Source organism: Drosophila mauritiana, chromosome X (genome assembly GCF_004382145.1).
Source record: "Drosophila mauritiana strain mau12 chromosome X, ASM438214v1, whole genome shotgun sequence".
In the NCBI taxonomy this organism is placed as follows: Eukaryota; Metazoa; Arthropoda; class Insecta; order Diptera; family Drosophilidae; genus Drosophila; species Drosophila mauritiana.
The window spans coordinates 16,598,454-16,623,268 of NC_046672.1; the positions used below are offsets into that span (position 1 = coordinate 16,598,454).

General features: G+C 42.3%; 1 protein-coding gene across 2 annotated transcripts in view; it reads right to left on the reverse strand.

Moving 5' to 3' along the window:
* Window positions 1-231: 231 nt before the first annotated feature.
* Window positions 232-24,815, reverse strand: part of LOC117147716 (integrin alpha-PS2) — a 31,282-nt gene continuing 6,698 nt past the window's right edge. The window contains exons 3-12 of one of the 2 annotated variants that reach the window (XM_033314715.1): window positions 19,295-19,425; window positions 17,710-17,807; window positions 12,418-12,544; window positions 8,919-8,980; window positions 8,240-8,288; window positions 6,512-6,586; window positions 3,872-5,150; window positions 3,557-3,800; window positions 1,670-3,499; window positions 232-1,589 (exon numbers count right to left, since the gene is read on the reverse strand). In XM_033314715.1, coding sequence (XP_033170606.1) covers window positions 1,500-1,589; window positions 1,670-3,499; window positions 3,557-3,800; window positions 3,872-5,150; window positions 6,512-6,586; window positions 8,240-8,288; window positions 8,919-8,980; window positions 12,418-12,544; window positions 17,710-17,807; window positions 19,295-19,425 — 3,985 coding nt within the window. In that variant the 3' untranslated portion in view covers window positions 232-1,499. The remainder of the gene's footprint in view (window positions 1,590-1,669; window positions 3,500-3,556; window positions 3,801-3,871; window positions 5,151-6,511; window positions 6,587-8,239; window positions 8,289-8,918; window positions 8,981-12,417; window positions 12,545-17,709; window positions 17,808-19,294; window positions 19,426-24,815) is intronic. The other variant, XM_033314716.1, reaches the window with a different exon arrangement.

Consider the following 24,815-nt stretch of genomic DNA (forward strand, 5'->3'; position numbering starts at 1 on the left):
AACCATCTCTATATCAGCGCAAAATATCGCCAACGTGGAAAACTTGGGTATGGTGCGAAAAAATGCTTTGGAAGAGCGAAGACATAAACCGGAAACGGAATTGCCAGAAAAAACGTTATTTTAATTTAAAATAGCTCAAGATAATTGTGCATGCTTCATGAAATTTTACCGTACATATCAGAATCTCCAACCCAAATAGTCATAATAAAGGCACACACTTCTTTAATTTTACAACTCGACCGTCATTTTTATTTATATTTTTATGGTAAATCATTAAATTTAATACAGAAATTAGCAAAAAAAATATAAGGGGCAATCAATCATTATTCATGACACGCATTAATAAGTACAGTTAATAAATTAAACAGTAGCGTATAATTGAACTAAACTAACTGTGAGCAGCGGGCGAGACTAATTTTTAGTAGGGGTTTTACGTGGTACAGACAGGGGTTTTATTTCGAGAGTACACTGCAAGAAGTCGGTCAGCGCTTCTCCCACTGTAATTTGGAAATAAATGCAATATTAATTTAAATATAACGATTCAACTGTTCTCCATCTCCGCTTTCGATTTTGTTTTTCATTTTTAGTATTTACACAGAGTTTACATTCAAGAATTACATAGATTATTTAATAATTTTTTTATGTTTTTAATAATTTCTTTTGCATTTTTCAACACATTTTGGCGTTGTAACTTTTCCTCCGACAGGCAAACTTTGAGTTTGGCAAACAATTGTCCATAAATGGGCTTTGCACTAGGCAAACGCCGAATAATTTTAAGCGATTTAAAAAAAATTACAGTAGCACCTAATAAGTGTGGGTTCTCTCTGTATTAATTTCCATGCCTGGGCTGCTGGGGCGTGGCAGTATTGGGCAGCTATCGGCTCTACATTCTCCCCTCTTTCTCGATTCAGAACTTATAACTTCGATATTTCCATATTGGCTATCACTCACATTCAATCAGTGTTCATTCACTCAGTCATTCAACTGACTCATTCAGTCATTCACTCACTTAGCCTAGGTTCCTTTCGACTTCTTCGATTCGCTTCCTTAGTACAGATTAATATAGCACTTGTGTAACTTTCCTCGAAATTTTTGCAAAGAACAAAAACACAAAAGTCTAAAAATTATAAAAAAAATGTGTGTTTGTTAAAGTTAAAAAACCTTTACGCATTAGAAAGTTCTTCATGTCGTGACTAGGCAAGTTTAAATGTGTTGTTTTCTAACAATGTTCTCCATCGTGTTTTCCAAGCAGCAGGCTGATCCCCCAAAATAATCTATATAAAGGGGATTATCCACTGGCAACTCCCGTGTCGACATCGCATGGCTTAAAACTCGACTAAGAGCTCGATTTTAGTACGTCTTAGAGCCGTTTCGTTGTTTTTAGTACGTTTTGGTTTTGGTTTTAGTGCGATGTTAGAGATATTTCGTGGCTATGTTAGTTCCCTTGCTACGATCGCTGCCTTTGCTAAACTGGAGGACCTGCAGGACATCCTGGCACTCTACAGGTGCTCGTCGCCGTGGTACCCATTCCTCAGTGGCTGCCGCTCCTGCGAGTGATCCGTTGGCCGGTTGCGGTTAAAGAAGCCGCACTGTTGGGTTAAAGGAATGAGATATATTATAACAATTACATCCATACGGAAATCCCCGAGAGAAAGGGTTAACAACTCACCTTGTAGAGCAGCCAGACGAGCAGCAGGAAGATGAGGGCTCCGGCACAGGCGGCCAGGACGACGACCCACAGAGGCACCACATCGGGCACCTGGAGCGGTTCCGGTTCCGCCTTGTAGAAGATCTCGTGCGTCTTCACGATGGCATCCTTGGGCGCTCCGATGAAGGGCAGCAGTGTGACATTGGCCACCGCCAGGGTGGACACATTCAGTGGCACGTTGGAGGCCAGCTTCTCCATCGTCTTGGCCACCATGCGTGCACGGATGGCCACAAAGGCGGCGTCGCCGTCCTCGGTGCCTAGATTCGTGACCACGCAGCGAATGCTCTTACACCTTGCCGACTGGCATGGTGAGTTCAGGTCGATCTGTTGTGGCTTCTCCGCCGCTCCCTCCTTATCGTTGGACCTCCTCAGACGGCGTGTGCCGGAACTCGAGCTGGAGCTACTGCTGCTGCTCCAGTGTCCAGGAGTTGCCTGCTGCAGGTTATCCTCGTCGTAGAAGTCCTCATTCTCGCGGCCATAGTAGGGTTTGCTGCCAGAGGAGTAGGTCACATGGTGGGTCTGATAGCCACCGGGTTGACCACTGTACTGCGTCTGTCCCTGGTAGGAAGTCTGTCCCTGGAATCCTGGATTGCGAGCCTGGAACTGGGCTTGGTTTTGTCCCTGGTAGTGTCCCTGGTTGGCGTTGGCCTGGAACTGACCCTGGCTTTGGCCCAGACTCTGGCTGGGATTCTGGTATTGACCCTGACTCCTGTAAAGCTCGCTGTCCACATTGCCTCGGTTTAGGGTGCCCAAATCCAGAGTACCGGTGTGGAAGTTGTTGTTGCGGCCACCAAATTGCGATTTGTCGTTAAAGGTAACCGGAGATCCAAGGCCAGATCCTCCGGAACCGGCTAAAAGTAGTTGCTGATGATGCTGCTGCTGCTGCGCTGGCCAAGATCGGTAGTTGGAAGAGGAGGAGCTGCTCGTGTGCTGAACGGGTCCGGCCATCTGGATGTGACCCTGTGTGCTGTGGCCACGCAGTTGGGCCGATGGAGCACCCGAACCGGAGGAAGAGCTGCTGGTGGAGTAGGTAGTGAAGCTGGTCTGGTTAACGCGTGGTTCCTGGACCGCCTGACTGGCGCGATCGCGGTGCACGAAGGATGCATCCCCAAGCGCCTCCAAAGTGTCCTCCTGCCGCCGTTGCTCCACTTGCTTGGGACTTAATTTGTCACCCGCATCGGTGCTATTGCTGACCAAGACTCCTCTAACGAAACCCTCACCGCGGGCCTTCTCGATGTGAACGCTGGCACCGCTGGATGATGAGGAGCTAGAGGATTGGCCAGAGACCTGGGCCGAATTCCAAATGGCGCCCTGGGCCTGCAGATAGGACTTCTTCAGCAGCTTCTCGTCCAGCAGCAGATTGTACTCATTGAATGCCACATCGTCGCACTGGATCTTGCCCCCGGTTTCTGGTTGATTCAACAGGTACATCAGGGGATCCCCGACGATTGTCTCGTAGGGCAGATGGATGAAGACCTCCGCCTCCTCGATGATCGAGGGACGATTGTTGCGGATCTCGTAGATGTGCACCACCTGGGGTCCAATATCGTCCTCCTTGGTGGCATTCTCCAATTCCTTGTAGTCGTCGGCCTTGTACAGCTGGTAGTCTGGCAGGGAGGTGCCCTTGATGTCCAGATCCGTGTCCACCCAGATGCCCACGCTTTGGCGGATCTTGTTGTCGTATTCGGAGCCGGGTTTCTCCAGGTTCGTGGAATTGGCTTCCCAGTAGAAGTCGTAGCTGGACGAGCTACCGTACTTCTCCTCCGGCACCAAGCTGATCTTGAAGTGAGCCTATAACGAATATAAACATTTGCATTGGCTGTTCTGTTTCACCAATAACGAACTTACAATCTTTCCAGACTCTAACGGGTTTCCAATGTCGCACTTGAGTGTGTGGTTGTTCTCCGGAGTGGGCGGCGAGCAGGTGATGGGCGTGTCCTTCTTCTCGCCCAGCTGCTGCAGCTTCCTGAACTGAAGATCCGGCGGGGTGACCATGTAGAAGGCAGCCTCGAAGGCATCCTCATTGGTGTTCGAGATGAAGACCTCGATGACCAGAGGTTCGGGTGAGCCAAACAGATACTTGTCCACAGTGCTGTTCCATAAACAATAGATATATATATTACTACCTAGTGCATCTGGAGGAGATTATGCCCCTTGACTTACCTGACTTTCAGCTTGAGATCTGGCTCGCAAATATTGTCGGGCCCACAGTTCTTCTGAATGTTGATGGCATCCCGCAGGACGATCTCCCGGTTCTGATCAATAACCGGCTCAAGGATGCTCCTCCTACGACGAACCATCGGGTCCAAGGGACGACTGCTGCGCAAATTGTAGCGGGCTTCCACCTCCAGGGGCGTCAGCTTATCCTGCACCTTGTCCAGCAGATAGACGGTCTCGTTCAGGCAGTACTTCTGGCCATAGTTCAAGCGGATCGTCTGATTCCTGATGTTCTTGCCCTCATCCCTCAGGAAGAACATGCGAGGATTGGGCAACTTCTTGGCGTCCAGCAGCCAGGACACATCGAAGTCCAGTTGCTCGGGCAGATAGCGACCCGTGTAGCTCCAGCAGGTGGTCAGTAGCATGCAGGGCACCTTCTTGTGATCCCTGAGCAGCTGACAGCTCCTGTCGTCCAGACTAATCAGCTTCGAGTTGCTGGCGAAACTGGTTTCGGCATTGACTGCGGCCACAGGTCGCGACTTGAAGATGAACACCTGGTCGGAGCTGTAGGCGCCCACGGCGAGATCTGGATAGGTATTGCCGTCCATGTCCAGACCGCCGGACAGGGCGAAGCCAAATGTTCGCGGATAGGGAGCTCCCTCCACCAACTGCTCGGACTTGATGATCTGCGACGGTTTGGCCAGTGGACCCATCGGCGAGCCATGGAAGATATAGACCACTCCACGACCCTCGGGTCCATCGTAGGGCGCACCCACGGCGAAGTCTCCATAGCCATCGCCATTCACATCGCCCAAGGTGGTCAGGGCCAAGCCGAATCTACCCTTGCTGTGGTAGCCATCGCGAATGTGCTCCGTGGTCCAACGCTTCTCCTCGGTGGGACCGCCCTGCAGCAGGATGTACACCCTGCCCACGTCGTATTTGCCCTCGACGTTGTCGGGATCCGTGTACATGGGAGCACCGATAAGCAGATCGTCCAGGCCGTCGCCGTCCACATCGCTGGTGGCCAAGGAGTAGCCAAAGTACTCGCCAATCTGGCGACCCGTAATATTAAAGATGTTCGCCATGTTCCAGCGATTAACGACGATCCTTCCGACGAGATTACCACCGCGGGGCATTCCAATGGCCACATCCTCGCTGCGATCGCCATCGAAATCACCGGTGACCATTGAGTAGCCCAAATAGGAGTCATCGTTCACCGAGGCACTCTCCGAGGTGGAGAACACTTGGTTCTCCGGCCTGGTCACGTCGTGGGAGCTGGCCATACCTGTGAATCAGCGGAAAATACTCCGGTTATTGGCCGAGAATGATAGCTCTCTATATCTCTGGTGTTTTCAGGTGAGTTGGTTTCGCCTCAGTTGCGGTCAAAATAATAGAATATTAACTTTTTATGTATTTTATATCAGAAGGTGATCATTTTGTTTTTTTTTTTTTTTGTTTCGTTAACTTTATCTACCATCATATCCTAGTTTTGTGACCGCAACTGTTGGCGCTAAATGGCTATGGGCATGCTGGGCAGAACAAACAACGAGATCAACGATGATGGGCACATGGTAAGATGGCACATGGAACGTTTTTAAACTACTCCCAGCCAAGGAAGCCACAACAACAATTACCACAAGATACTACGCTACGGTTTTTGGATGATTACGTGTGTATGTGTGTGATTACAGGGGGCACTACGAACAGAAACATGCCTGGCGAACGTGCTGAGATTAAGGTTAGTTAGCATGCCCAGTTAGTACAGTCAATACCAGATATAAGCTACATGCACTACAACTATAAGCTAAGCGGGTTTTGGGCTAGACACAAGGGACGGTACCAAGTCAGGCAGCAAGAGAAATAATATGTATTTAATTGGGAATTCTTAAATATATAATTTATAATATTTCCAGCACTGGAAGTTGTAAAATCTTTACACTAGGTTTATCAAACAGATCACTTTCAGTTTTTAGAAAACATTTACTTTAAACTTTCACCAAAGTATCGAACCTCTCAATTTAAAAAATGTATTGCATACTTTCAGACATCTTTTAAGTGAATATTCTATTATGGCGACTGTCTCTTTTTGCCGTTCCGTGACTCCGTTAGGCGAAAGAGAAATTAGTTTCCTACTAAAACAGTTACATAATTAAAAGGAACTTCTCTTTCGCCTAATTTTCCCAAAAAGAGTAAAGTTTTTTGGCCAAAAACCATTTAAGCAGATTTCAGCAAAGCGACAGGTACTATAAGTATATTTTTTGAACCTATGGAACCACAGATATTAATAAGCCAAGCTTTCTTCTAGCGACTTCTATTGCCAACCATCGCACAAATCTATAGAGTTTGCTTTAGTTCGATGGATTGCCAAGGTGGTTTTCTTATATGGATGATTGATGTTGGAAAGAGCTTTCATGAGGTTGATATGGTATTTTATTTTTGATTATCAGACACCGTTAATGGTACTTCCATTGGAGTTTTGTGTGTGAACGGGTGTTGGTGTTTGTGTTTAGGTACTTTTTCTGAGCTGGGTTAATGTTCGTAGGTACAGTTTCGGTTGAGTTTTTGAGGCAGTGAGTGAGAAGCATAGTTGCTGGTTGTATTTTTGGTTGTTTTATTTTTTATTTTTGGCATTTTTATTATTATTACCTCCAGTGCCGAAGGGCTGATAAAGAGGCGGCTTAAATGGAAACTCGGCATCGGGCGGTATCGAGTAGGTTTGTCCTTTTTATGGTTTTTGTTTTCGGTATATCGGGAGTTTTTCAAATAGCAACAATAGTTGTAGGGAAGATTGTTGATTGGGATTCGATATTGGTTTACGGGTTCGGGTGATCGAGTGGTGCGGTTCGTTTTTTTTTTTTGGGGAATCGGTACAGAATGCATTTCGCATTTTCATATCAATTTCGGTACAAAATCGCATGCATTTTGCCCCGACACACGGGAGATTGATTGAGTGTAGAGTGAGACAGAAGGTGGAGGAAGGAGCAAAAAATATAAAGAGAAAGAGAGAACATAATTTTGATTAATTAGATCAGGAAGAACATGACGCGTTATACGGTACAGGTACAGGTACAGTTACAGTTATAGATACGATTACAGTTACAGTTACAGTAGAAATCGTGTATCAAATACGGTACAGTAAATGCAGCTAACTTCTATGGGGTTAAGTATACATTAAATTACGATTAACAATAATACGATATACGGTTATAATGCTGACTCCTGCTGTCGAGTTGTAGATGATATCGGAGTTAGCAAAGTAATTTTGATTTAAAGGACCTTTGACCGGTACATGGGTACAATTTGGAACGGTACAATCTTGTTAGCTTCTGGGAGCGACAACAGAGCGACGTTAGGCCAATTGGGGTTAAACGAATTGGAGGACAACAACTCGACAACACAATATACATATATGAATGTACGTCACAAAACTTAGGTAACTTTAATTGTTTGATAAGTGCGCACTTAATAATTATACCTAAATTGATTGGCATTTTGCCAAAACATAAGACTTTAGTAACGTTTTCGAAATACTTGGTATATTAAAAGAATAAGCACTCTCATATGCACACTTATCGTTTCTTAGAAACACATTTTATAAGCCAGAAAATTTTATAAAATAAGAAACAAGTTTTTAATATCTACCTAAGGATAATTTATCGACTAGAGGACACTACAATGCGACATGCACTTTAGACACATCCTAGATACAGCTAAATTTGGCATTCCATCTTCTACAGATGCACATTTGGTTTAGCCCGCTTAGATCTACGGATCGAGTGTTAGAGACTGGAGAGCATAGGTTCCCTTTGGAAAATGGGTATTACGGTACAAACATATAGCTAGACCCGTATTATTTTTATAGTATCTATATTCATATCTCTGTGAAAGTTAACTTAAGTTACGGACTGTCTAACAAATAAAATTAAAAACACACGAAGGAGATAGAGTAAGATAAACTAAACTAGGGACTACTATGTTAATGCAATCACTTTGATTTTGTACATCGGAAGGCAATCAAAATTCAATACTTTCGTGGGGAAGGACGAAGACAAATGCTAAATGAAAACGGGGATAACGAAATTCAAATTTCAAACCAGACTACGTGTGTGTTTGTGTGTGTGTTCGTGTCTTGGGATCGTCTAGAGGGGTTTAAGGATATTACTTATAGTTCTAGCTATCTCTAAATACATTGGATCAATTTCGGTAGCCTCATTGAGACACGAGATACCAGAAACAGCAGCAACATCAAAATACATACAGTAAAGTAACTCGTCTCAAGAGACAAAAGGTATTGAGGTACGGATAAATAAATAAATAAATAAATAAGAAGTGGAACAACGGTACACGGAGCATGTGGGAAAAACGTGCACTTACCTTGCCAATACCAACTGCCAGGTGCGCCAATGAACAGACGCGAGCCATTCTGCAACGGAGAAAAGAGGTTACAAATGTATCTGCATATATAGCTAGCTATATGTACGTATGTACGCATGTGCATAATAGTCAAATCGAATGCTGGGGATGCAATTGTGAATGCAAATGCTATGCCACGATCCCAACGAGGTGCCAACTAAACGTGCCCACGTCCGACCATCCGTCTGTCTTATCCGAATCATTCCATGCATATAATAACTCAATGAAACCCAAAAAATACGAGAGAGAAAAAGGGAGCGCTGAAAGATCTAGAGATCGGAATAAGTCAACTACGTACTTTGGATACTCTTACAATTATTCGAAATTTATACTTCATCATATAGGGCGAAACTCAACTAAAGATTTGTCTCACTTAAATCACTATGCTATTGAAATAACCTAAGAATGTATCTTAAATAATGCAACAGTATCTTTAGAACGCAGAAAGATACTATATATATATACTATAGACACCTATATTGACATTTTTATAATAATATTATTTATTTATAAATGCTATTTATTTTAATATTATATTTCTGGCATAAAGTGAAAAACATTCGTATAAATCTACACTGGAGCATGGATAAGTATCCCCCCTGTTCTTTGAGTTTTCAGTTTATACCCAATGAATACTTACCCCGTTGATCGCTGCACTGAATCCAGCCTGACACGAGCCCTGGCGATGATAACCCCAGTTGTCTGCAACGAAAGATGGAAATGCATCGCATAAGTGAGTGATTGGGCAAAAAGAAAAAAAAATGGGAGGCTGGGGTCAGGGGAATGCCAGTCACACGCAGTTGACCATTTAGGCATCGTGCGATTTCATCATAAATGTTCGCAGGGCCACGGGGCTGCTTTTTCCGAAAAAGGGGAACGGTGTGTGGGACAATAAATTGCAAATAATTACCGATGCAATGCAATAAATTGCGCTGCTATTTGTCAGACGCTGGACGAGAGTTGGACGAGCGAGTTGGCACAACATAAAAGGATTAGAGCGCGCCTTTGGGGCAAGATCTTTGCCTGCCACAGCGATGGACATTGAAATGAAAACACAACAATGAAGGCAGCAGCCCCAACTGCCGAGCGGCAAACAAAAAGATCAAGACGCGGCCCAAAGTGAAGACGGCATCCGCACACACATGTATCCACAAGCACATCCACATCCCCACATGCACAGTCACACATCCTTTTGTTGGCCCCGCCTTTTGTTTGTTTGTTTGTTTGTCCGGCAAAGTGTCTGGCGAATGTTGCCTTGCTACCAAATACGAAATCACGTAACATCAGCAAAAAGCTCAACAAGAAAAAAAAAAACGGCCGAAAGTCGAGTGCTAGGATACCCTATTGCAATGCCATCACGGTAGTTGCACAATTTCAAACTTGTGGCGCCCACTGGGGGGCATTTCACCATGTCGCCCAATGGCGAACTTTTCCTTCAATATAAGCGCTCCAAACTGGATTTTATTTAATTTGCTTTCCATTCCCTTGTCAAATTGGTAATATCCTGTTTTGGGGAAAGGGTATTTCTTGCAACACCAACAACCTGATGTCGCATGCTCGGATAAAAGCCAGGCCTCCAGCTAAAAAGGGGAGCGGGCAAGGGGGGCCCTGGAGCAAAAACAACAGAGAAATCAACAGGCAGATCGTGCGTTTGATCAAATTAAACGATAACAATTTGTCTCGAAGTGTTTCAATTTGAGCTCAGCGACAGCAGCGACGGCAGCAACATGTTGCTGCTGGCACCGGCAATCGCATAAGTCAACTCTTTTAACTCGTCTTTTTTTTTTTGTTGTTGTATTTTTTCTTTTTTTTTTTTTTTTGTATAATCGTAACGCACACAGGTCCTCGTACGTGAGCATACCCATGGCATTGTCTTGGCAGTTGTAGTAATTCCCATAATAAAATCGCCCCGTCTTGAATTACAATTAGTTTTTAGCAAGGGCACGCCGAGAACTCCGCTCCTTCGCCGACATTTCAACTTGGCTTGGTCACTCCACTCCACTCCACTCGATTCGACTCGATTGTTTTGTACTTTGATTTACCCCTCTTTTCCTTTAACTATTTAGTTTGGCATTTTGTGCGTTAAGTTGGTATTTATTGCTTTCAGTGATGTCGGAATGTGCTCAACCGACTGTCAGGATGAGTTGCTGCTGCTGCTGCTGCTGCTGCTGCTGATGTTGCTGCTAATCATTTCACAACAACAGCATTAATAACGCAACAAAAAGGCCACTGGGAATCGATTTGGCCCATTCGCGTGTGTTTAGAATCTATAAATCGCCCTTGGATGGGCCATATTGGCCGCGGATTGAGCAATCGCCACATATGAGCTCATGCAACTGGTTCAGAGAAATATAGCCAATAAAAATTTAAAAAAAAAGAAAAAAAATATATAACACATTATTAAACAGCATATTAAATTCTCCAAATGATACTGCCATAAAGTGAATTTTTAAGTTAGTTAAGTTAGGTTTATATCGCTCTATTAAGCCACTTTTAAGCTCAAGAAATTCTAGGTCAATGTGAATTATATTTAGCTTTTCTCACCAAGCACAGTGAATAATATTTTATATTTTTTGATTAGAACTAGATTTCTCGAAAGTGTATATCATACAAAACGTGTTCGATAAGCAGTTGTATTCCATGGACCAAGTATCTAAAAATGGAATATTTTTCTGAATGAATCAGTTTACTACAGCCACCTCGATTGACTCAGAGCTTCAACCCAATGCATCATATGCAAATGCCTTCATATTCTTGGCCATTCCACGAACCACGCCAAGTAAATAAGCCATAAAGCTGAAAATTTAAATAAGCATAGCAATTCCTCCGTATGATAAACTAGTTCAAGAGTCACAACCCCGACTAATGGCCATATGCTAGCCCTCATATAGTAAGACTCATACGTAAACACACATAGGTACATACATATATACGGATATAGCTCCTTAAAAATCCGAAAGATATATGCACAAATATATATACACGCCAGTTGAATGCTTTGCATCTGCGAGGCACTGCTAAAAATAATCACACCTCATCGAAACTTTGCGGAGGAGGAGGACGCGAATGCCCCATGTGTGCTGGCACATGTATGTATCTATATCCATTTATATAGACCTAGATATAGTCGGTAAAGTCGGATAATGCGATGACTAACCAAACAAATTTGGCAGGCTGTCCCAAAATCAACGGAAAAAATATAGCGTAAAAAACAAAAAAAAATAATAAAAACAAAATAAAATAGAAAGGCAGGGAAAGTAAATGTGAGGTAAAAGCCAGAAAAACAAATGCATCAGAACGAAAGAAATAAAACTACAAAAAATCGAATCAAATATTTTTAGATTTACAAACACCGCACTACACAGAACTACACAGCATGCATATGTTTTTTCAAAAGTTTTCGACGGTGCGCATTTGTCGGCTGTCAAGTCGCATAAATCTTTCAGTCCATCCAGATGATGGGTGGGGATTTTCTGGGTTGCAAAGGTTTACGATTCGATCCGCTGTTGGTTTATGCCTCCAAATGACTTCAAATTAGTCACTTAGGGCCAAGTTGTGTTCGAAAAACGAGCGAACATCAAAAACTTCACTTTCGAAAACAGCTGCATTCGTAAAAGAAACTATATTTCGCTCACGAATCGAATAATAAACTTTGTAATCCAAACATTGAAAGTCTTTTTAAAATTCTTTTGAAGTTATCGGACTATGGTATGTCTTAGCTATTGAATATTTCTCTTAATATTGATATTAATATTTAAGATATTTGAACTTTCTGCAGTGAAACACAAATATTTGTAGAAAGTCTTTCAAAAATGCTCAAAATCGACTCTTATGCAGCATGTTCCAGCCAACTAAATTTGTGGCCAAAGTGATTGTCGTTCACTCTTGACGTTTTTCACTTTCCCTAAAGTTGCCGTTATTCGATACGCTCGAGTATTACCAAAAAAAAAATTAAATAAAGCTAACTACAAGAAATTGAAGCAACAAAAGCCGAAGGAATGCCGGCGACTGACAGTTTGAATTTCGCTTTTCAAGGGATTCCCTGCCGCTCGAATTACAGAATCACACCGAATCGCAGGCCGAATTAGGCCCATTGGTGTGGGTTGATGTTAATCCCTGTCCCGCTGATCGATACTCACTTGTCCGGCAGGGGGAGACCTCGTAGAACTCCTCGAAGTTGTGCGAGGTGAAGCAGGTGCCCACGGGATCAATGCGGAACGCCCTCGATGGCGTCATCGTGTGGAAGACATAGCGCGGTGCGCAGGCCTGCAATGGGAAATGGGGAAAATCATTGGAGATGGAGTGCATTACACGGCGAGAAATCAGTGGCGATTAACACCTAAGTGTAACTAATTCAATTAATTGTATAGATATCTAAACTTATGATTTTGAATGGCTTCTTAAATCTCTTCACTTTCTATGCGGTTTTAATATTTATTTATATATCATTAAATATAATACTTAAATTTTACTTTGTATTTACTATGTTATTTTTTTCGGTGCAGCTGATGGAGAGGGGGGCATGGAGGCATGGAAATTATTTGGTGAAGATGTGAGACAATGGCAGGCCATGGCAGAAACGGCAAAGGCATGGAGTGGTGGCCCTCCTAAAATGGCCAAAGCGAATTAACAGACCCCATATCCCCCAGGCACAGTGGGACCACAGTCCTAAAACAGGATCCCTAATCCTTGGATAAATGTACAAGAATGATAGAAACTTTCAGATATGCACTGTTTTATAAAAAGTATATTAATATTGAAGCATTAAAATCACATTCCACATAAGTGTTTCTTTTTGGTTTGTATTTTTATCATTCTCACTTTTTTCCCAGTAATTTGACACACTGTGCTTGGGTAGTGAGTTAACCTCGTCGCATTGGATCGCCTCGCATCCCAGCCGATCTGTGTGTTTATATAGTTTTATAATGTATAAATGGCTGGCAGTTGGACATAAAACACGCACGAGACTCGAGGTCTCAGCCATCTCTGTCGCAGTGCCATTCCAAATATGGTCAGCGGTTTGCTGAGTTTGTGGCATGGGGCATAAGGCATGGGGCATTGGGTATGGGGCAGGAGCAGCCAGTGAAGATGGAGGTAGAAGGCAGAAGGCAGGAGGCATCAACATCAGCGTCAAGATCTTAGGCCTGGCCATTGTCTCCGCAGTGCAATTACTTTTACAAATTTATACATATTGTGCCATTTATGGCAACCAGTGGCTCTCTGTATCTGTCGCTTTTCCGCCCATCCACCAGCCACCTCCGCCAGCCTCCTCCATCCTCCTCCTCCTTTTGGCAACTCTGACATAAACTCAAAATGACGCGCTATCGCCAAAAATGCATGCTGATCGGATATCGGATGGCAGCGGATGGAGGGGCCAAGCCATTCAAATGCCCCATTGAATCACAAATCTATGGGCCAGGCCATATTATGCAAGCAGGCGCAGAAACGGGCAACCAAGAAAATATCGCGAAAAAATCACAGTCCAGCTAAACCTACACTCGAGGAAAGTTAAGTCATATTTGTATAAAATTCTAATAACTCCAAAACCAGGAGAAAATCTTATGGTTTCCTTAGTTTTTCATCCACAGCAAAAGCGTTATAATTCCCAAGTCCTTTTTCAGGAAACAACGAATAGGGTTCGGCGCAGACTTGAATGGTACACCCCTTTATAATCAAGTGATTATTCTAGTACCCGATGTTTTTCCCAGTGTATGCATAAGAAATGGGTAAATAATAATAAAAAACAAGACCCTGCGAGCTGGGCCAGACAATCGATTTGCCGCTGGGCACTCGGGGGAGCGTTGAACAATTCAATTGAAATTCCCAACAATTGCCCGCGTGGACCATTGTCCATGCCATGATCAATAAGTTAATAGCAATTTCCTATTAAAAACTTTATTATCAGTTGGCCGGCAGACAGATTCTTTGGCTAACTGAGCGGCCCAAACACAGTTTGCAGTTCGCGGTAAAATAGTTAGATATGCAAATGAGGAGCGGCCGGTGGAGAATGGATGCCGAGTGGTCCGAACAGGTCCCAAGTTGCTCTTCATCCCGAGCATTGAAATCAAAAATTATGGTTATGAATATGGGTTTTGGCCAAGAGTGGTGGCCTATATGTACATATGTATATACGAATATATATCGCTACCATTTCCAGATGTCTTATTTATGGCCGAAACTGTTTGAAACTATGGCAAGAAAGTTGGCTACGAAGTTCGTTTATTGCACTTCGAATAAATGGTTTACCATTTTGTGAAAACATTTTGCAATTTTTATACATTTCCACCAGTGTTCATATTTAACTTGGTAAATATTGGCATACATTTTCAGCGGTGACCCCAAAAGCGGGTTAATAAACACTCTAAGGGAGATGTGACTCCGCCGATTGTAAAAAGTATTAATAAAATTGGGTCACCATTAATTGCTGTGAATTTGGGCCAAGGATCAGGCAACAATTGGATGCTGTAGCCCCAAAAAAAAAGTATTCGTATGAGATCACACTGCGACTGTGGCCCCAATCAACAACTTGTCGCCGAGTGGGCGGGGTGGCCATCGCCATCGCCACCGCCCACAATGGCCATGATCCGCAATCAGCGGCGCAGCAACACCAAGGTGACATCACTGTGAACTCACTCGCCTCGCTGCGTCTCGCTCCCTCCGCCCATATAGCCGTCTCTTTCGCGGGTGCCCTCGCCCGGGGGCATGTGCCGCATGTCGTGCGGTCTCGTTTTGCTACGTTTTTTGGACTCTGCATACCCAGTGATCGACAAAATGGGTGGGTGGGTATACATGGGGCAGTCAGGTGTTAATGCCAGAATAATTATAAAATATAAGTGTCTAAAAGTATGCAGCAAAAAGTTTGATTCTTTTAGAATGCAACCATTGGGCTGTTTCATTGAAAGAAGATCAATTAAAGAAACCTTTTTGAGATATTTCAACCTGTAGAATATCGTACAGAGAGCAGTTGTTACCAAATATATTAATAAATAATTAATATATACTACATGGTTAGAACCATTTGGTTGGGTAATTGAAAGTCGGCTTAAAGTTCACCATTTCCTGCAGGGTTGCTGTTTGGTTTGCAGTGCTTCGATTGCGACATGATCATCGACACGATCTGCGAAATTGCAGCGCTATTGAACTCCAATATGGCCAGGGCACTCGCACACAGATATAAATCGGTATATATAGTAAGCACTGAGTGGGGGGGTCGGGGGATCGGGGGACTTGGGGATCAGAGGATCCTCAGATCGTAGCTGCCTTGGGCCTAGCCGATTTGGCATCTGCATCTGGCTTGCGGGTGCCCCCAGATATTCTTGGGCATTCGCAATGGTAACGTCTGCATGTCGACCATGTCAAACGTGTTGACTTTTGACTTCAGTTGTTGTTTTCTTTTCATTTTTTCTTTTTTTTTCTTTTTTTCCTTTGCTCCCACAACAAACAGGAAGAACCGACGGCGTCTGCAAAAGTGCAGTTTAATGTCTCAAAAATTTATCGTTGGCGTTTTGGTATGCACTCTGCTCCAAACATGGGCAATAAACCACATGAACAAAAAAATGCACAGAAAATCGGGCGCAAAAAAACAAAAGCCCAAATACAGACAGAGAGCTCAAAACTACTAAAAACCCAGCGAAAAGAAAGCTCAAACAAAGCCAGGCACAAAAATCGTTCAAAATATGTTAAGCTGCTGAGGAAATAAGCCGGGAACACGACAAAACAATTTGGTTTTAAAGAATGGAATTGGAAATGGAAACGCTTGACATGCCCAAAAAAATGAGCCAGGCTAAAGGTCACTTCGAGGTACTTGGCGTTTTTAAAGCCGAACTCCACGGATATTTGTCTTGAAGGAAGGTAACAAGGCATCTTAAATAACTGAATATGCTATATACAAGTAACTAAGATTGCAAATTAAGTGGAACCAATGGACAAAATACATTCTTAAAGCTGCCTGATGATATAATTCCTGGACAGCGACTGATGTAATACGCTCGATGGATTGTGATGTGGCACTTGGGGCAGCGAAAACCAATCGATGGATGACCTGCTCGCTCCTCATCCGGTTAATGGGCGTTTGAAGGCCATTCCCAGTCCTAGACCCAGTTCCCAAGTTTCCAGGTTCCCATATACCATTGCCCATTTGGCGGAAGTGACCTGACCTGGCCGCAGCAACAACAAGGGCAACAGAAATGGGGGAAACAAAAGGGCGTACTGGCCATCAATGTTAACGGTTCTTGGTGCGCCAGGGCCAAAATCAAATGGGCCAAATCAAAGTTAATTGAGAACTAAAGTGAAAATCAAATGTTTATGCTGGGTGGGCGGTCAACAAGCGGCCAACAAAAGAAGCCAACGCCAACGCAATTAACAAAAGTTGCGAGACGTGGCGCACCTTAAAGAGTCCGAGCACCAAAAGCAGAAAAGCACACAAGCACACTGGCAGCAAAGCAACAAAGCGCACTTGCACAAACAGAAACTCCATAGAATGAATACAATATTGATATTTTATAAGCTAAGTTTATAAGCTAAATTTTATAAAGCTAAAACAATATTAAGCACATATCAATGGAAATAGCTACCAAAGCAGCAAAGCAGCATTGCACGAATGCTAAAAGCAGACTTGCACAAATGAACATATTATCAAAATGACTTGAAGATTTCTCACTGTGCAGCAACTAAGCACTGTATCTGAGCATTGGTATCTTATTATAGTTCTCCATCTGTCTTGGTCGTTTTCTATTGTGGCTTACTTGACGCAATCCGCCGGTGAACCGCAGTGATGACAAAATCATAGAAATCGAAAACCAAAACCATACCCAAAACCCCATTGAGAAGAACACAGACTTCTTTCCGTAACACCCACTGATATCTAACGGCAGAGCGATAGACAGCCATAAAAAAAGGTAATTTTCCTCACAGATTTTCTTGGCACATGATGATGGAAATGGAAAAGGTGTCAGTTACGCGATGAGGTGGGCGAATGCCATCAATTCCCTTGCACTTTCAATGCAATTTGACATTTTAACGAGCTACGATGATGCCATCATCGGTGAACACTAAAATCAGACAGGGTTTTCCAGTGGTTTTCGATTTTTTTTTCTCTCTTAGTTAGTACTCGTATATAGGTCGTCTTGTGGTCTGCGGAAAATGAAAGTATCTTCCAGCTTAGTCCTCACATTGACTCACTTTGTGTGGCCCATAAACCGGGGTTTTAACGGGCGATAATAGGAGCTATCTGTGGGTTATTAACTATTTTTAGGGCACACCAAAAGGGCATTGGGTAATCGTAAAACTAAAAATAAAATCAATGACTTAAGCGTTGCTTTAAAAAAAATGGAAAATAAAAGTATATTTGGATTTTATTTTCTACAGAAATATGTAGTATCATTATCATCTTATGATTATTCATATTATTATTTAAAGTATTTCACACTTACCACAACCAAGTCACTATCCCGACCGGTGGCCACAGTGGCGCCCAACCATTGATAGGATTTCCTGTCCACGACCTCCTTGTCCACATTGCGATTGTTGCCTGTTACGAAAACGAGAGATTCAGATTATTAACTTGTCAAATAAATAACGCACATTTGTATTTCAAAATTGCAGGCCAGCAAAAACGGCAGAAAAGATAATAAACCTAATTTTGAAATGTACGAAAGAAGCGGGTAAAGATTAAGATCTCTGAGGACAGCGAAAAACAAAGACGCTGAAATAATTCTGACAAAATGTGGACGGAAATGAACAATTTGGTGAAATTAATATGTGTTTTAAAGGAGGGAGAAAGGCAAACTAATTAAGCTACACTGAGAACACAAAACACTCGAGAACGACGTGGATAATGATGATGGTCACTTCCTTTGTCACTGATTTATGACACAATTTCCAGGTCTAAAGTGAGGTGGTGCTATACAAATTTCAAAGTGGGCTAAAACAATTATTATGGAGTGTGCTGTACAACTTTACAACTAATAAGGGCATAAAAGCCCAGGAGTGAATCCATCAAAAATGGTAATTAAATGTGATGGATGGCTGAATGTGGTTGTTGGCTGCTGAAAAAAAGGACATTTAGTGATATTAAGTGTGCTATTTTTATAATGGATTATAGTGGATCCATCAAATGATTCAACGGGATCTATGAATATTTTGTGAAAGAAATTTCACAATTCATTCATAACGAATTAATCATGAATCACGGAACACAGGGATGCATTTCCTTCCGTTTTCAGTATGAGTATTTGGTCATGAAGTCACCGCAGCGTGCGATATGAATGGTGAATAAGATCTAACAACTAATGGAAGGCTAACAGATGAGCGGATGAATCACAGAATCACTTTAGTAGATGAGCAAACCCAACGAACCTGCGAGCTGAATGAAGCACCTGTTGACTCCTTTTTTTTAGCCACATTACGCATGAGTTTGAGCAGAGATTTATATATTATTTTAGCGATATGAACAGGGAGCTGGGGGTCTGTAAATTTATGGGGACACACCCCCATGGTTCGCCAACATCCATTATCGAGTCTGCAGTCTGATGGGGCACGTGTCAATAACTTTTACCATTTTTTCTTTTTTGCTTTTCCTTTTATTTGTTACTTTTTTCGCCTCAGCTAATGCGAAAAATATGCAAAAACTTTGGGGCCGCAGGAGGAAGTGGATGCGAGTGGTGAGTGTGTGATCGTTTCCGCTTTGTGCCGCGGATGTTCTGCGCGGCGGCAATTGTCTAAAAATATATTATTGCAATTTTGCAAATTTTGCATTTTTCGCATTTACTTTTTTTCTTCGTTTTTGCGCCGCTGCATTCTTCGCATTTTGCATACTAAAAGGTTGCGCATGCGTGTAGGCCATAAATAAACTAATTGCGATTTCTGCTTCCCTGGCGCCGGTTTCTGGCGCGGATTGGCGCCAACTTCTGCGCTTAGGAACTCCCATCAGCGCTCAAGACTCAGACTCGATCAAGTTACCCCGGAATTAAAGTGCATATATGTATATATGCGAGTATATATATGCGTTTCTCTTACCTTTAGAGTCGAATGGCACCAATTTGCAGTCGTCGTCGTTCAGGCTGCATTTGAAAACGCCTCCTGCCTCGGTCACGCCCTGTTGATAGCGGGAGGTGTCGAATTTGGGGGCTCCGACAATCAAACTGACACTGAAAAGGAAGATATGGGGGTTAGTGTTGGCCAGAGACTCGAAATAAGGTATATCCTTAAGATTAAAGGGGGAATAAGTGCAAAAGTGGAGGTTATAGAAGGGAAAACCTATTATATCCTATAGTATGCATTCTTCTATATCATATAATTATATCCCTTCTTTCATCCATATATATCATATCATTTCAAATATCAGAACTAACATTAAGGTAGTAACAAACCTATTAAGCTTAAAAAGATTTAAAGTGTTGTATAAAAGCATTGACATGAAGTCATTACTTCTTATTTTAAAGGTTACTAAACACATGAACTATATAATCAATGTTGTACAGCTGACTTATTCGAGAAATGGTGGCTTTTGACTCAAGTGTTGCTTTCAATTGTCATTTGCAACACTTTGTCTGATCATCTGTTTAGAACTCGAACCCTGTTTTAAAGATCTTTCGATGAGTTGCCGATGCTGCCCCTTTAAACTTTATGCCATTCCTTTAACACATTTAATTGGACTCTTGAAATTCATTCCGTTTCATTCGCACCGATAAAACCTCCCTAGTGGCCATTTGGCAACCCTCCTAATGGGACAGCACCGCCCGCACCCTCGATCCCTCCATCATCATGGCTCTGGATTTCGGAGAGTCAGTGGTTCGGCTGGTTCTAGTGGTTCGTTCTCCTCCAGGGGCAGCAGTTCATCATGGCACGCACATTGACAGCTGTCATTAGCATTGAATGCGGAAGTGCGGCGAGCAGAAAGGAAAAGAATGGAAAAGGGTGCCCAGTGCCCTCAGCTTTAACCCTAGGGTGCACCAAATGGGTCTTCATTAAAATCGAGCATAATAAAACGGAAAGTGAATAAGTGCACTGGCATAATTTGGCCATCATTCGGAAGTCATTTACAGAAAAAGAACTCACATTTTCTCAGATAAATGCATCTGAAATAGGTTTTTAAATTATACAAAAGTGTAAAGTCACTGTTTTATTATTTATTCAAATTTGACGTTCACTTTAATGCATTATTATTATTTGCGGAATTTCAATTTCCTTATGATTTTCCAACTTAAAAATTAAAATTATAATTAAAAAATAAAAAAGTATCTAAAGAGAAGGGAGCACATTTTTTTCGCAAGTGTAGCGAACTTTTACGGATGCTACAGACGGCACGCCGCAAACGGTCCAAATCAAACACTTGAGAGTTGATTAAACCACCCATTCACCGCCCCGCCCCCTTTGTGCGATCCGCCCCCTTATCGAGCGACCTGCGCGGCCCACATGCAACAATTTGATGCTTCACTAAAGCAAAAATGCCACAGATGCGTGAAACTCGAGAGGGGACGACCCACAGAAGAACTTCCTATGAATGGGCGAGTAAGTGCACTGAGCAAAAAGTCGTGGAACCTAGATTAAACTTCGATTAAAAGCAAACAGAATTCAACAAACACACATTGCTTGTAAACTAAACTATAGTTTAGGATAGAGGTTTACCAACCACAAAAAGTCTTTAACTCTATGAAGCTGGGCTTTGAAATATGCATTTTAATATCATAGGCATAGCTAATTTTTCCAAGTGCATCTCCATAAATGGGAGGGTTTGCAACGACTGAATGAAGCGGGTCTTTGGAAGTTTGCAAGCTGTTGTTTCTGCCGGCATTTGCAACGTACTTATTTCAAAAAGATTTAAACAACACAAATAGGCAGCTGCAATTTATTACGAAGTACGAGGCAAAAACGTTAAGTAACGTTAGGTGAAACAAAAAGTAAAGTAACTAGTATGGAGTATTGAGTGCATTGGGTTGAGTGGAAAGCGAGTATCTTTCCATCTTTGTATCTTTGTATCTGCTGTGTGTTCTCAGTGCTGACATCATTGGCATTCATCGAACGGCGTCGATTCGATCATTCTCTCGCTCGCCTTTGAATATAATTAATATTAATTTATGAACAGACGAACCGAAATGATACAAACTCGAAACAGGTTCCCCCATTCCGAGTTCTCATTTCGAGGGGGCGCCTCGTAGATCCCATTTGCATTTCGCTTAAGTGAATCAATGAGTAACGAAATTCCGGAAAACCGAGAGAGAGACCTTTCTTCACCAGATGATTAATGCATATTGGTTTGTTTGACTCATGTCAATTGATTTCCAAGTATGGCAGTGCAATATTTATTTTTATACCACGAAGTCGAGCAATTATAAATAGATTTTTTATCATGCCTTCAAGAAGTATTTATAAATTATTTACATTTAAATTTGATAACCTTATAAATGGATTTAGAAATCAGGACTCAAGTTAATATTAGTATATATTTATATTCGTTATTTCCCTTTTGATTTCATGATAATTTGCCTGAAATCACCTACATAAATGTAAATATTCCCCATTGCCAAATGAATTTAAGGCACTCAAGCGTTCTGGCTTACGTCATTTTTAATTTATAAGTTTTTAGAGCACGCGTCAGTCCGGAATGCGTTGTATTGTCGTGGTGTTCAGTGGACCTTATAGAGATCAAAACCCCCGACGGCACCACAATGCCAGCCTCTAAAATGATCAAAATCAATGCGAGTCAATTGAAAAAAATCAAAACATGCGACCAGGCGCCAAACGAACAAATGCGATTGTTTCTGTTCTGTTTTTCCTTTTTTTTTCGATTTTTCAATTTGTAATTTGAAAACGGTTCAATGTCTCAATCGAAAAGGATAGATCGAAAACCAATTTTCCGCACACATGTCTTGCAACCGAAATTCAGGGAAAAAAGGAGCCACGTAGAAGATACCATACAATACAATACAATAAACTGAAATGGTATGGATGGTATGGATGGTAGGGAATGGAAACCTTCTGTTGCTTCGCGCCTTGAATGCTAAATTGAGTTTGTCCAGGGAGACCCGTCTTGAATTACCTTCGACTTGGACGTCGCGTGCAGCAGCCGCAATAAAAATAATGTTTTAAAAATAACATTTTCGAAAAACTACCGCCTCTCCTAAGCCCCCGACTTCCGAGTCAATCGCTGAACACATGTGTTTGCAGGATGTGTACTCCTATGCTCGAAGGTACATACCATACATACATACATACATATGTATATATTCATGTCCCACTGCGATTTGTAGACCTACTCCGGTTCCAATTTTCTGAATGATGTGGGTGCGGGGCTCGTGTGAAGCTGCGCATGCTTCCTGCCGCATATGTGCATGGTGCTCCTCCTGAATGAATTAAGTCCACAGTGGCGCAGAAAAGTGTGCGGTCGGTGGATGGATGCAGATGCCCAGGATGACAGCTGCCGGAACGGGGTTTCTGCGGTAGTTTATAGACTGGGATTTCTACAAGGTATTGCCTTGAAAATGTCAGCAAAAGTGAAATTAAGCTGCCAAAATAATATTATTCTCTGCTGCACTAGAAAGTAAAGTACTTTGAAGTACTTCCCCTTAAAATGTTATATATTAAATAAATATAATTTAAATTCTTACAAAAAGCTAAACAATATTTCCTTACGAAATTACTACCATTATATGATACGCATTTTTATCCAAAATTAAATAAATATTATTTGAAGTAGACTTTCGCTGGGGAAACGGTATCGCATGGCCAAATTCTTTGATCTTTGTTTAGATGCATTTGCAAACTCAGCGAAAATTGTTTAGTTTCCATAAGAGATCACTCCGATTTCGGCTGATCTAATCAGCTCTTATTTGTATAACTCCATTCCACGCCGCTGTATTATTTATAGTTTTGAGGTTTATAAAAGAACCCCCTAGTTGCTCAACTTTAAGCCCAACTTCCGCCGATTGAGGCTGACTTTTGAGGGGCACTGTCACTTGGTAACCTTTCAAGTAAGGCGCGAGGTAAATAAAAGGGGGTACCATTCCCTTCGATTCGAAACCGAACAGGGAAAAGTGAATATAGAAAAACAGCCAACTCACTTGCGAAGTCAGGCGGCGTTAAAGGAACCGAAACGAACGGATAGGATAGGATCGGATCGGATCGGATCGGTTGGTAATGATATGAGGGTGAGGCTGGAGGCGGGGAGAAATTGGGAAAAGTGGGCAACGGCGAGGGCGTGTCGGCGCTAAACATGTGTGCGCCCCCCGGAGGACTGGGAAAACTGGGAAAAGCCGAACTGAAAACCCTTGCACACGTGACAGAACCGGCGTTTGTTTTGTCCATTGAGCGATTTACCATTTTCAATTTACCATTTTACCATTTTACCATTTCCCATTTTCAATTTACCATTTTCCCATTTTCCATTTCCCCGTACCCAAGTGCGTGTGTGCGGTTTCCCAGCACCTTTTTTACACATTGACACTTCCGTTTTCCTGAGTTACCCCTATGGCCAGCTGATCTGCGATCGATGATCGACTATCTGCGATGGATATCTTATAGCTGCTACCCCGCCACTCGAAACTCCGCAATCAAGCGGCAATTAAGGCGGTTCGGCCAAACAAATGAAAATGCCAAAGTATTCGAGTGCAGAGAAAATACAAATGGTCAAATGGTATTATTTAAAAAAAATATATATATAAAGCAACGAGAATGAGCTACTAAGAATTTGGGGTTTGCATAACTTTTAAATAATATATTAAACTATGATATACCCTAGAAAACATTTAGCAAGAAAATAGTTAATATAACAGATATTTGAATTCTTTTATAAATTTACACTGGAACACAGCTTGCTAGTGATAAATACACTGTTTTTTTTTGCAGTGCACGTGCGGCATAAATATTTGAAATCAATTACAGTACTCATTGCCTGCCGCCGTTTTTTTGCCATTTCATAACCACAACAAAAAGGCCGAGAGACAGACGATCGATACGATCTCAGCTGCAGCTGACAGTAGTTTATTTGAGTTTATGCAATAGATGGATTGCCCAGACCAGGCCAGACCCAAGCAGCCCACTTACTGGAGGTCTGGTGAACCGGAGAACCGGAGAACTGGAGAACCGAGGGAAGACTCTGTGGACGGAGACCCCAAATGAACTCCTCAAGTGATCTTGCAATGCGATCTTTGTTGGTGGGCTACCGGAGAAGTGGCTAAAAATAATTCAAGGGGTGACTTTGTAGATGCTATCTTCGAGATACGCTTACTAAATGTGTTACGAAAATGTTTGTTTGGCATTAGCTAGCCTGCAATCTCTTTATCGGCAATTTAAACATTACAATACAAATGATTTAGAAAATCAATTGCAATTAGGCTAAATAATATACAAATCTATTTATACACGTCTGCCTTCGACGCACATTACGCATAAAAATTGTTTAGTGATAACAATTCAGCTGATTGGCGAGTGTAGCAGACAATGAATATAAAGTTTATTATGTAAATTATGGATTCTAATTGGTGAGCAAAAGAAACCAAGAGTCTTATCATCTGGGAGCTATCTTTATGCCCAGCTCAAG